This window comes from Scatophagus argus, chromosome 6, assembly GCF_020382885.2.
Source record: "Scatophagus argus isolate fScaArg1 chromosome 6, fScaArg1.pri, whole genome shotgun sequence".
NCBI classification, from domain to species: domain Eukaryota; kingdom Metazoa; phylum Chordata; class Actinopteri; family Scatophagidae; genus Scatophagus; species Scatophagus argus.
The window spans coordinates 355,893-367,500 of NC_058498.1; the positions used below are offsets into that span (position 1 = coordinate 355,893).

The window sequence follows — 11,608 nt, forward strand, 5'->3', positions numbered from 1 at the left end:
TTATTTTGATTTAATGCTCAGTTTGTGTGACACAGCATCACCTTCTGGTTTTGTGTTTCGTGTCTGAGCGCTGCGATCAGGACTTGCTGTGATTGGAGGTTCCACAGACTCACTGACAGAAACGTCTGAATCCGCCTCTGAAGGCCAGCGATAAGGCTTGAGAGCAGCTACAGCGTGGTCACAAAGGGGACGGCGTGTTCCCGGCCTCGTGCTGGTTAATCCCCTCTGACTGTCAGCTCAGCCCACATCTGTGGAGACGCTTGACGAACGTGGACGTGTTTAATGTGATGGATCGCTGCACACACTGCAGCAGCTCACTAAAACGTAACGCAGACCTTCCTTCATCTACACAAACGTAAAGGAAGTCAGCTGAAGGATCAAAGCAGTGCACATACAGTGTGCTGTGGTTAAGGAGCATCACAGTGCTGTCATGTGCTGACAGAAGGGTAGCCGGTGCACTTCAGCCTCTAGTGGCTGAGATGAGTACTACAGCAGCAAGCACCCATTTTCACAGACAGAGCAAAACTGAAAATGGATCACCCAGTTTTTGGTCTCATTTGTTCTTAGTTTGACGCTAAATAAAAAATGAAACTTATTTCCTGTTGTATTTCATGAAAACATGAAACAAAGTAGAGTGATTATTTTACAAAACGGAGATTTGCTTTCACCCACCCTGGCCAGGCAGCAGACTTTCCGTCCTCGCTGGCAGACTTTGTGCCTCCGTTCCTCAGCTGGTCCTCCAACGCGTCCACGCGGGACACCAGCTCCTGCAGGCCCTTGTTGGGGTGATGGTGATGGGGCGAGGCCAGAGGACCTCCGTCAGATGACTGCCAACCCTCGTCGTCCTCTGCCCCGCTCTGCGAGGGCGACGCCTGGAAGGACCAGTTGACCTTACGTGGGGTGGAGGGGCCGTAGTCGCTAGAGGCGGAGAGGGAGCGAAGCCGGCTCTGGAGCCCACGGATCACGGCCTGAGAGCGGGACAGCTGGGAGCGAAGGTCCTCGACGAGCCGCTGGAGAGATGACTCGTCTCTGTAGGCTGAGCGCTGGGTGGAGGTTTTAGTGAAGGTGGAGCCGCTGCCGCTGGCAGGCCACCACTGGGAACCACAGTCCAGAGACGTACACATCTCCAGGTCATCAAACTCTGTCAGGACACACAGTCATCAGGTCACCATCTCCTGAAGCCACAGCAACGTTTCCCTTGTTATCACACACACTTGGATCAGGTCCGCCTCACTGACACTAAAGCTGTCGGACACAAGAGAGGCAAAGCCTCACGTCTGCTCCACAAAGGATGCAGAGAACACAGCAAATGTTACAGCATGGATTACAGCATGTGTCTCAGTCCTGATGTTTAAAGTAAAGTCTGTACGTACACAGTTAAAAACGTGCTGACATCAGGACTGTCTGGTGGTTTTATGGTGCTGTGGCTACATACCCGGGCTGCTCATGTCTTCCCTCTCAGCCTCGTTCTCACTGCGACCGCAGGTCTCGTAGCCCAGGTCCTGCAGGTCCACCTGGATCTGTTTGCTGTCCTGCTGCACTGCTGTCTCAGCTGCAGAGACGCAGAGGAAGAAGAAGCTTTATTTCTGCACATCTCCTGAAGGACATGGTGTTATTGCAAAGGAAATCTAAATGCAGGTAGGTGGTGAGTCTCCACTCACCGAGCAGGTCCCTGTAATCTTTGAGCTGCTCGGCCTGAGCCTGGACTGTGGCCTCAGACACCATCAGTCTCTCCCGCAGCTCTTTGCTCTTCAGCTGTAGCTCAACTTTCTTCTGGTGCCGAGCGGCTGACAGCTCGCAGTCCAGGCCAGCCTGTAGGACACACAGGAACAGAAATAAAGGACGGCCTCTTTCTTAAAGACAGATGTTGTTCATACTGAGTCAGGCCAGTTGCTCCTTCTACCTGTGACGAGCCGGTCAACAGGTGCGCTGACTCCAGCCTGTTGGTCTTCTTCCTGTTGGTCTGTGACAGAAACTCATCTCCATCCCAGACATCCCACAGCTCCTCTTCGTCCTCCTCCACCCCTTCAATGGTCACATCCAACTCCTCCTCCTCCTCCTCCTCCAGCACCTTCTGTTCATCACTCTGCTTCCCGTCAGGCTGCAGCCCCTCAGTCAGCTGCTTCTTTAAATCTCTGTTCTCGGCTTGCAGGCTGAACAGAGCTTTCCTTTACAACAGACAGAGAGATGGGCAAGTAACATGCTGTCCTCTAGTGGTCAAAGAATGACATAACATGTCTTTAATGGATGACTGCTGAACAGAACGGACATAAGAACAATAAGAGCACCATATTGTTTAAATCAGCTGCTCGCTGAAGTTCTGATCAGACAACGCTGTGTTAGGACACACAGTCAGTGACGACACCACAGCCTCATCATCTCACCTCATCTGTGATAGCGAGGAGAAGCCGGTTTTCTCCAGCTGAGCCTTCAGCTCCCCCAGCTCCCTCTCCACCACAATCTTCTGCTCCACCAGCTGCTTGACCTCCGTCAGTCCCTGACCTTCAAACAGATCCTGGGAGGGAGGCTTTGCTGGACCCTGTTCAGACAGACAGGCAGGCAGGCAGACAGACAGACAGGCGGGAAGACATCAGGAGAAACACAGGACTCAGGATGTTGTTCAGATCCAGACGGACAGGTTCATACCTTGGCGTTGGCCACAGACTGGACCCTCAGTTTGGACTGCGCTTCATCAACGCTCTCACTGCATTCACTGTTCAAATCATCATCAGCCTCATCTTCATCCTCTGAGCTCACTTCTGAAAGAAGCAGGAACCAAAATCGTGATTTCTACTTTCACGAGAACTTATGTTCTGTCAGCTCTGTGGATTCTGTGCACCTCAGCCTCCTGCGCCTGAAGCTGACGTTCCACGGCTCCACACGGAGCTTTAAACCACACGTGAGCTAACATGAGGACGTACGAACAGCTGACTGTTCTGTCATGAGCTGAACTTTACTGTGACGCCCAGAGCTGTCCTGTGCAGCCTGAATGAAACACTGCTGGGCCAACATTATGCTTTAAAGAGAACGGGAATGTGGGTGACATGAGCAGGCAGCATCAGGACTTCCTGACTGACGTAACACCCTGGCCAGGGTGTGCTCATTACTGAGCTCATGTCAGTTTGATGCTTAGGGCTGTGAGGCTTCTTAACCAAAGTAAAGAGAAAGTTTCTAAAGGTTAATTCATATATTTATTGTACAGGCAACCATTTAAAGCAAAGAAATTTAACATTTAACATTTCTCTACCTGAATTACATTTCTCAGCAAGGAGGAGAATTTTATTCATTCAGATCAATAAGTTGAAGACAACTGTAACCGAAGCAAACATAACGTGAGTCTGAAGCAGGAGGTCAGGACTGAGCTGACGTGTTTCCCTCTCTGTGAAGGGACTGATGAGTGTGACGGATGTTCATTCAGGCAGAAAACCAACAGAAACTCCACTACTGTGGAAATACATGTTGATGACGAGGCCACTACTGAGGCAGGAAGTAATAAAACAACTCTGGCCAGAAGGGCCAGAGGGGTAACCTTGGGAACCTAACATACGTCATGTGAAAGCTGCAGGTTTATTGATCGACTCATGACTTGATTACATGTTTGGCTTTGGAAACGTAAAAAAGAAACATCTGAGACACACACACACACACACACAGTCACAACGGACTTCCTGCTCACATTCACTCATACTGAGCCACAGAGATGACCTGATGGAGGCTGAACTGCACAGTCTCAGCAAATCACAGCAAACTGACACCTGAAGCACAAAGACTTTTCATCTTTTCATATTGTTTAGTACAACAAAAGTTGGGTGAGTTGGCTTCACTGAAGCAGCTGAACATGCAAACACACACGACGGTGTTACATTACGAGTGGAGTCTGAAATACCACAAAACATGTTCACCACCACTGAGCAGAGAAAACGAAGCTTCGAGTTGTAGAAAATGTGAAACACGTTCATATCTACGAGATGAATTTAAAACCTGCCTGACGCTGAATCGAGTTTCCTTCCATCTCTGTTATGCTGACAATCAGATCAATAACTCTTGGCAGCTGTCAGTTACTTCATGCATTTTGTATTGGATTCAGTTTTCTGCTGTATTTTGGACCTCCGTCAGTCTCCAGCTGAAATATCGTGACAGGCCGATCAGGCCGATCGATCGGTTTGACAATGATAACTTAACTAAATGTATTTTCATGCTGTGCAGACAATAACATCACTGTGGATAAATATGATTATTATGTGAATTAAATATCATCAGCTGCAGAAGAAGAAATCGGCCAGTCAGCCGCTAAGCGTCTCTCCTGGGTCAGGGTGTTCTTCCATACCGAAGCCCCCGACAGGACCGAGCAGACGACTCAAAATCACCTTCAGTTTTTTCTCCTGTTTGAAAAGAAGCAACAGCTGCAGCACAAACCTTAAACTTTGTCAGGTCTGAACGTTTAGGCCAAAGTCGTTCCAGAAGCACATTTCAAACACCTACAGTGTGTACTGGTTACAACGAAAACACGTTCAGTGTTAGTATTCACACCCAGCAGGTCACATGTGTTCACTTCTGTCCAATCGGACAATCAGCACCACCAGCAGGACGCTCCACACCACAGGCAGGCCCCCCTGGGGGTTACAGGTACTGTCCCATGCTTCTCTGATGCCCACCTGCAAACTCAGGTGGCCTGCTGCTGGGTCGGTCACGGCCGAGGACGGGGCCTCTGGCCGGGGGACCGCCCTGCTGGACCAGGCTCTCCCTCAGCTCCTGAACCTTCTGAGTCAACCGCTCCACCAGCGGGAGACCGGAGGGCTCCACCAGCTGCGTCTGGAAGTCCTGCACACACACACACACACACACACACATCAGTAATGGCACATACAGAGAAACTGCTGGTCTAGCAGGACATCCATCTGGTCTGTGGATAAAGACGCTCCCTAGGTCACTGACCCTGATGATTTCGTCCTTCACATGCAGAGTCCTGGTGAGGGAGTCCACCCTGGCAGCCTGACTCCTGCTCAGCTCCTGCATCTCCTTCTCCCTCCTCAGAGCCAGACGCAACTCCTCCCCCATTGCCTGGAGCTCCTCAGCCGAGTCTGATCCAGAATCAGACCTGGATCCGACACCAGAGCTCAGCTGTCTGCGGAGCTCCTGAAGCCTCGCCGTCTGCTCGGCCATCACCTCACCCAGCCGGCTCGCAGAGTCCTGCAGGGAGACTCGTGTCATTTTTTCCACACAAGTTGAAACTGAGCAAAAAAACTCTTCTGCTGAGCCTCTCTGCTCTACCTGAATGTACTGGTCCCTGGAGCTGATGGTTCTGAGCAGATCCTGGACCTGCGTCTGATGCTCCTGGGCCTGGCACGTGCGATCAGCCAGCACTTCCTGGAAGAGTCGGTCTTTGAGATGGAGGCGGACCTTCAGATCCTCCAGAACGTCACTGGGTGCTGATTGGATCTGAGCCAGCAGCGAGCAGCGCAGCTCCTGCAGTCAAGAGTAGAACAAACGTGGAGAAAATGAACAGACTGTGTGTGTGTGTGTGTGTGTGTGTGAAGGCAGCAACCACACGAGCAGTCGTTTAGCACAAACCACAAAGGCCAGAGAGCAGCTAAACATCTGACCTCTGCAAATTCATAAGTCAGAATGGAGAAAATTCAGACGCCAGCCGACCGCAGAGCCGAGTCGGACGATACTTCCTGTGTGTACCTGGGCCTCCTGCGTGCGAGCGTGCAGCGCCCCCTGCAGCTGGCTGATGATGGCGTCCCTCTCTCTGAGAACGCGGCTCTGCCTCTCCTCGGCGTCCTGCTGCTGACGCTGGACGCTCCTCCAGGCGTCACACACCTGCTCCAGCTCCAAAGACTTGGCCCGCACCTGCAGCTCCAGGCTCTGACACACACGAGGAGGGACAGTGAGCGGCGGAGGCGTCGCAGTGGGAGGTGAAGACGTGTGCTGAGTGCGTGTTCTTACGCTGATGGTCTCCTCGTTGTTGCCGAGGACGCAGCTCTGCCTCTCCAGGTCTCTGTCCTTCTCCCTGAGCAGCAGCCGAAGCCGACGGCTCTCCTCCTCCTTCTCCTCCACGCAGCGGAACTTCGCGTCCACCGCTCGCTGAAAAAGTGTCAACCATCATCAGACTGACAAGTGCGGAAGCTACCAGTCCACATTTGACAGACAGGAGGACTGCTGGTTTTTGAAGAAGAAGACATGATGTCTCCCTCGGTTGCTGTTTCACAAAGATTTATTAATACGGACGCCACAGACGGCAGTCGGGTTCAATCACCCCCGTACAGTGAGCGCCTGGTGGGTTGGACATCACTGATTAGTCTCAGACAACAGCACCGGAACGCTTTTATCTGCACAGTCATGGTGGGTGGTCTTCTGACACAGTTCTCTTCGGGAGTTAAGATAAGATAAACGTTAATTAGTCCCACAGAGGGGACTCTCAGCGTGACAGCAGCACAGGGAAAGCAAATGAAGGCACAAGCCGGAGGATATCACTGACATCCTCCGGCTTGCTTTTTAACTGACCACAGCTTCTGAAAAATCTGGGGAAAATAGCACTTTCATACTATGCACCTTCATCACAGAACCATCTGCAAAAAGATCTAAAATTAGACAGAAATTTAATATGGACGGGTCTCTCTGGGCAAAGACATTTTAATCTCAGTGGGACTTTCTGGCAAAATAAAGTTTTGAAATGAAAAAGAAGAAGAAGAAAAGAAGAGAAGAAGAGAAGAGGGGGGCAGCCGTGGCCTGGAGGTCGGAGAAGCGGCTTGTGATCGGAAGGTCGCTGGTTCGATTCCCCCACCGGAAGGGCAGGAAAAATTTGAGTGTGGTGGACTGATAATGTCCCCACCCCCCATTAGCCAACTGATGTGCCCTTGAGCAAGGCACTTAACCCCCAATATGCTCCCCGGGTGCTTGATGCTGCCCACTGCTCCTGTGTGTGTTTCACTGCATGTTGCATGTGTGTGTGTTTCAATCAGTGATGGGTTATTGGGATTAATAAATTAATAAAGTAATAAAGTAACTTAAATTAATCTCAGTGAGGCTTGTGATGTTGTGGGGTGTGTGTGTGTGTGTGTGTGTGTGTGTGTGTGTGTGTCAGTGATGCTCACCTCCAGGACTTGGTCTCTCTCTTTGATACGCTGGCGGAGTTTCTGAAGTAAAGAGTCTCTTTTTTCCTTTGGATCCTCCAACAGCTCACAGTCCTGAGACAAACAGCAGTCAGTCAGTGTGTGTGTGTCAGTGTGTGTGTGTGTCTGTCTGTTGGACTCCTGAGGTTTCTGTCTGGTGTGTGTGGTGCACATGAAGCCTGAGTGTTGTTCCCGCAGAGTCATCTGACCTCGATCAGCTGCTCTTTGCTCAGCAGGGACGTCTTCAGCTCTCTGATGGTCCTCTCTCTGTCCTCGTCCTGCCGCTGTCTCTCCAGCTCTGCCTCTCTGAGACGCTCCTCTCTGTCCTGCAGGGCCGACCGAGTCTTCTGCAGAGCCAGCTGCAGGTCCTGAACACCACACACAGCATACAGGTGGTGACAAACAGTCCCGATCCTTCCTAAACTTAATGCGACAGACACGTGCTCACCTGGTTGTGTCTCTCTGTCTCCCTCCTGTGCTGCAGCGCCCCCTGCAGGTCCTTCTCCAGTCTCTGCAGGGCTCGACTCAGGTCCTCCTGCGTTCGGGCTGCCTGCCGCTGCCCCCGCTGACCGGCCTGCAGCTCCAGCTGAGCCTGGAACAGAGACGCCTGCAGAGCCAGAACCTCACCCTGACCTCGAGGAGTCTCCCCACCGGACGCCTGCAGGACAGTCAGCGAGGGGACACAGAGACACATGCAGCTGTGATTCACAACACTAGCTAAACTCTGCGTCAGTGAGCCGTCAGTGGCCTGTGTGTCAGTAACGTGAAGGAGGTCCACTCTGGTGCCATGGAGGACCAACCTGCAGCTGGCTGCGACTGGCGAGGTCTTTGAGAGAACACAGCATCTTATTCTGTTCCTCCACCACCCGATACAGCTCTGCAGCCTGCACACACACACACACACACACACACACACACAACAGACAGTTTAAAAACTCTCGGTGTATTGTCATTTCTCTGTCTAAATTTATTACTTCAAGTTTCTACTTCCTGCCTGCTCTCATCTGCTCCTGCACCTCCTGTCTGTCTGCCTGTCACTCTTCCTACCTGTCTGTCAGTCTGTCTGTCTGCCCGCCTGTCTGTCAGTCTGCCTGTCTGTCTCTCTACCTGTGCCTCTTTGGAGTTAACAGTGTCTGTGATGTTCTGGATGTTTCGCTCCTGTCGCTGTGCTTCCTCCTGGGCCGAACGAAGTTCCAGCTCCATCTCAGCGAGACGCTCCTGCAGCTTCTGCACACACAGACACAAACAGACACACACACACAGACTCAGTATGACACATTAGCGGACTGTGAAGTCAGATTCAGGTGGATGAGGTGCAGCTCTGCAGGTGGAGGATAACGTGTTGCTACCTGGTTCCTGGACTCGCTCTCTCTGATCTTGGTCTGGAGCGAGTGGACCTGGTCCTGGGCGTCCTGCAGCTCGGCGACGCAGTCACCTGCAGCACTCTCACACCGACTGAGCCGGTCCTGCTGCTCCCCAATCAGCCTCTGAAAGACGCAGGTGAGCAGTGAGAAGGTGAGCTGTGGATCGGGTCACACTTTCACTGTGACGCGTGTTTGCTTCTGACCAGTGAACCATCGATCAGATTCACGGCTGATCCACGATGGACTGCTGGAAAGAGAACAGACAGTGAAGTGTGTTTTGTCCTGCAGCTGCTGTGGGACTGACTGAGTGAAAGTGGAAACTGATGTCACGCTGGACGACTTCCTGAGGAAGCGGCTGTTGCCACGACAGCGTGTTGTTGTGGAAACGCGTCTGCATCACAAGCACTTTTCTTGTTGTGCTGGTCTGAACTGATGTGAAGACGTTCTGAGACGTTCACATCATGTTTGAGTTTGTGAGAAAGAAGCAGGACATCGTTTGAGTCATACTGAGAAAAGAGCACATATTCAAATGCTGACCAGACGACACATTCTGACGTGGAACAGTCTGAAACCAGCGCGGTGATGATGTTAACTGTTAAACTCAGTGTGAACTCGTCGCCACACTGAGCTGCATTCACACGCGTCATTAACATGACAATAGAAGTTCTGAAAGTGGAGCAGACTGAGTGGAGGCGACAGACCGCTGCAGCACTCAGAGACTGTCTCCATGGCAACAGAAGAGCTGCTAGGATACCAGCGAGGAGGAGCATTTAGCCTCCCCGTGAGGGGAACCAAGGCAGCTTCGTCTGCAACGAGGAAGATGAGCAACCTGAGCTCATCTTCTGAGAAAGAGAATCAGCTGCTTGAGCTTCGTGCAGACTGTTGTGTTTTTATGTATTATTTTCAGATTTTTTAAAGGAGAACAACCAGGTTTTAAACCTGTCATGTCCTGCAGACATCCACAAGATGTCCTGATGTAACTGGACTGAGACAACGTCATGTTAGTTGGTGCTGATCCACAGGTCTGGGATCAGCCTCGTCCTGCTTAATGCCACACTGACAGGTGCATTTTGCAGTCAACAGGTCCCAGTTTCCCAGAATCCTGACTGGATCCTACATTTCATATCCATGTCCACCCTGGCTGGGAGACCATAAACAATGCTGAGATTAAGAACATTTTACTGTCCTGCCTGATTGAAAGCTACAAATCTACAGTGAGGTCAGAGGTCATCCAGGTGTTGTGGCTCCTGAGGTACCTGCTGAAAGCAGAACGGCTTGACCTGAACATAATCGTCCAGCCACTGCTCCTCCATCTCTGCCAGCTCCACCTGCAGCTCCTGCGGAGGACAGGGGGTCACGACCTCAGAGACCAGCCGCTGGGGGAACAGCTCGCAGTCCGCTGCCCCTCCACAGGGCGACCTCGGAGGGACGGGCAGCGACAGGACCTGCTCCGGTTTGGATTTGACCAGAACTGGGAGCTTGCTGCCCCGTTGAGGCTTCACCGGCCGGTACTCCCAGCCCCTCAGGAGGCTCAGCATCATCTCGAGTCCAGACAGGGAGGCCTCACTTGGTGGTTTGTCCCATTGGGTGTCCCTCCTCACTGAAGCCTGGCCTGGATCCTTCTCTGGTTCTGTTTCTTCTCTGTCTTTGTGATTCACAGGAGGGCAGCTCATGTCCACGGCGGTGTCGAGAGATTCTACAGAGGACGCCGGACTGGGACTCATCCTGTCGGCATCCAACCCAGTCGGCCTGGACTCAAAGGACACAGCTGCAACCTCAGACACTGTACAGACTTTGGCGGCATCCTCGGTCCCCAGAGCGGCTGGTGAGTAGCGGGTGGGTGGGCCACAAGACGTGCTCCTGCGCCCAATCCTGCGAGGCACCTTGCACACTGCCTCATAGTCCGAATCAGCAACACGGAGAGCTGCACAACCTCTGCACCGCCTCGGCTTCTGGGCAGAGAGAGAGTCCGCTGCTGGGCACTGGAGCAGGTGCTGCTCATGGGCGTGGTGGTCCAGGGCCAGGTCCTCCTTATCAGCCCAGGATTCATACACAGAGTACGCCAGATCATCCTGCACCATATCAGAGTACCTTACATCCTGCAGGGCTGACAGATCCACCACAGGAGAGTCTTCAGACCCCGCCTCAGCTCCAACAGACCCAGACAGAGCCACGTTCCCGTCCTCTGCGTTGTTCCTCCGGTACAGGCCTCCGATACACTGCCTCAGTCGGTCTTTCTCCAGCAGCAGCTTGTGGAGGCGCTCCAGAGACAGCGCCTCCACCCGGGCGATGACCGTGTCAAAGCGGTACATGCGGTCCAGCATGAAGGTGCACTTGGAGCAGGCGAACTCCCCACGGCCGTCCCTGGTCAGCTCGTGGCCCAGAACGTGGGACAGCAGCACCTGCAAGTTGACCTTCGCTGCTGGGTGGAAGATCCATCGCCGCTGGTTGCCGCAGAGCTCTCGGGCGCAGATCCTGCAGGCCTCCTTCATCTTCACCACATCCAGCATCACCGCAGCACGGAGGAGTTCACTCTGGACCGTAGGGTGAACTCGCACACTTTAAAGACGAAACAAAATGGACTCCATACCAATTTAAAAAACTGAAATCTCAAATCTGGAACTTGAGTTTTTACTTTTTATAGTCTAAATGAAACTGAATCAAGGTGACATCTGGACAGGAAGTGACATAATAGCTTGAATTAACTGTCTTTCTGATGGGGGTGAAGGAAAAGGAGGTCACGTGACGATGGAGCTCAGCATCAGCATCCTTGTAGTTCTTGTCTCGGACTGAGAGGCACAAATCTCGTCGGATCACATGACAACGCGTTAATTCAGTTCACGATGTGCAGGCCGAGCGGATGCGGCGGGTTGCGGTTTCACTTCCTCGGTGGAAAACAAGACATGTGCCGCGGCGGCTGCTGTTCCTGTCTGTTTGTCCTCGGAGGTTCCGGTGTACAAACGATCCTGCGTGATCTCGCTGCCGCATTTGTTGGCTTCTCAAGTCAGTGACGTCTCAGTACGTGACAGCATCTGCAGTCCGTCCCGCTGTCATCCGACACGAACACGGAAGAAAACGACGATCTTTGGGGCGTGTGATGTCTGAAGACCGAGCGGAGACCGTCCGAGT

The 11,608-nt window shown here is 52.4% G+C and overlaps 1 protein-coding gene across 7 annotated transcripts in view; it reads right to left on the reverse strand.

The window, feature by feature from the left end:
• The window catches only part of LOC124060442 (phosphodiesterase 4D interacting protein), a 66,040-nt gene that overhangs the window by 15,645 nt on the left and 38,787 nt on the right, over nucleotides 1–11,608 (reverse strand). For 5 of the 7 annotated variants that reach the window (XM_046391420.1, XM_046391419.1, XM_046391423.1 and 2 more), the window contains exons 1-18: nucleotides 9,736–11,608; nucleotides 8,465–8,602; nucleotides 8,223–8,342; nucleotides 7,916–7,999; nucleotides 7,564–7,773; nucleotides 7,325–7,483; nucleotides 7,098–7,190; nucleotides 5,950–6,087; nucleotides 5,689–5,868; nucleotides 5,272–5,466; nucleotides 4,936–5,190; nucleotides 4,656–4,821; nucleotides 2,647–2,759; nucleotides 2,385–2,539; nucleotides 1,904–2,168; nucleotides 1,662–1,812; nucleotides 1,436–1,552; nucleotides 673–1,141 (exon numbers count right to left, since the gene is read on the reverse strand). The exon at nucleotides 9,736–11,608 is cut by the window's right edge. In XM_046391420.1, coding sequence (XP_046247376.1) covers nucleotides 673–1,141; nucleotides 1,436–1,552; nucleotides 1,662–1,812; nucleotides 1,904–2,168; nucleotides 2,385–2,539; nucleotides 2,647–2,759; nucleotides 4,656–4,821; nucleotides 4,936–5,190; nucleotides 5,272–5,466; nucleotides 5,689–5,868; nucleotides 5,950–6,087; nucleotides 7,098–7,190; nucleotides 7,325–7,483; nucleotides 7,564–7,773; nucleotides 7,916–7,999; nucleotides 8,223–8,342; nucleotides 8,465–8,602; nucleotides 9,736–10,989 — 4,262 coding nt within the window. In that variant the 5' untranslated portion in view covers nucleotides 10,990–11,608. The remainder of the gene's footprint in view (nucleotides 1–672; nucleotides 1,142–1,435; nucleotides 1,553–1,661; nucleotides 1,813–1,903; nucleotides 2,169–2,384; nucleotides 2,540–2,646; nucleotides 2,760–4,655; nucleotides 4,822–4,935; nucleotides 5,191–5,271; nucleotides 5,467–5,688; nucleotides 5,869–5,949; nucleotides 6,088–7,097; nucleotides 7,191–7,324; nucleotides 7,484–7,563; nucleotides 7,774–7,915; nucleotides 8,000–8,222; nucleotides 8,343–8,464; nucleotides 8,603–9,735) is intronic. The other 2 variants (XM_046391426.1, XM_046391424.1) reach the window with 1 other exon arrangement.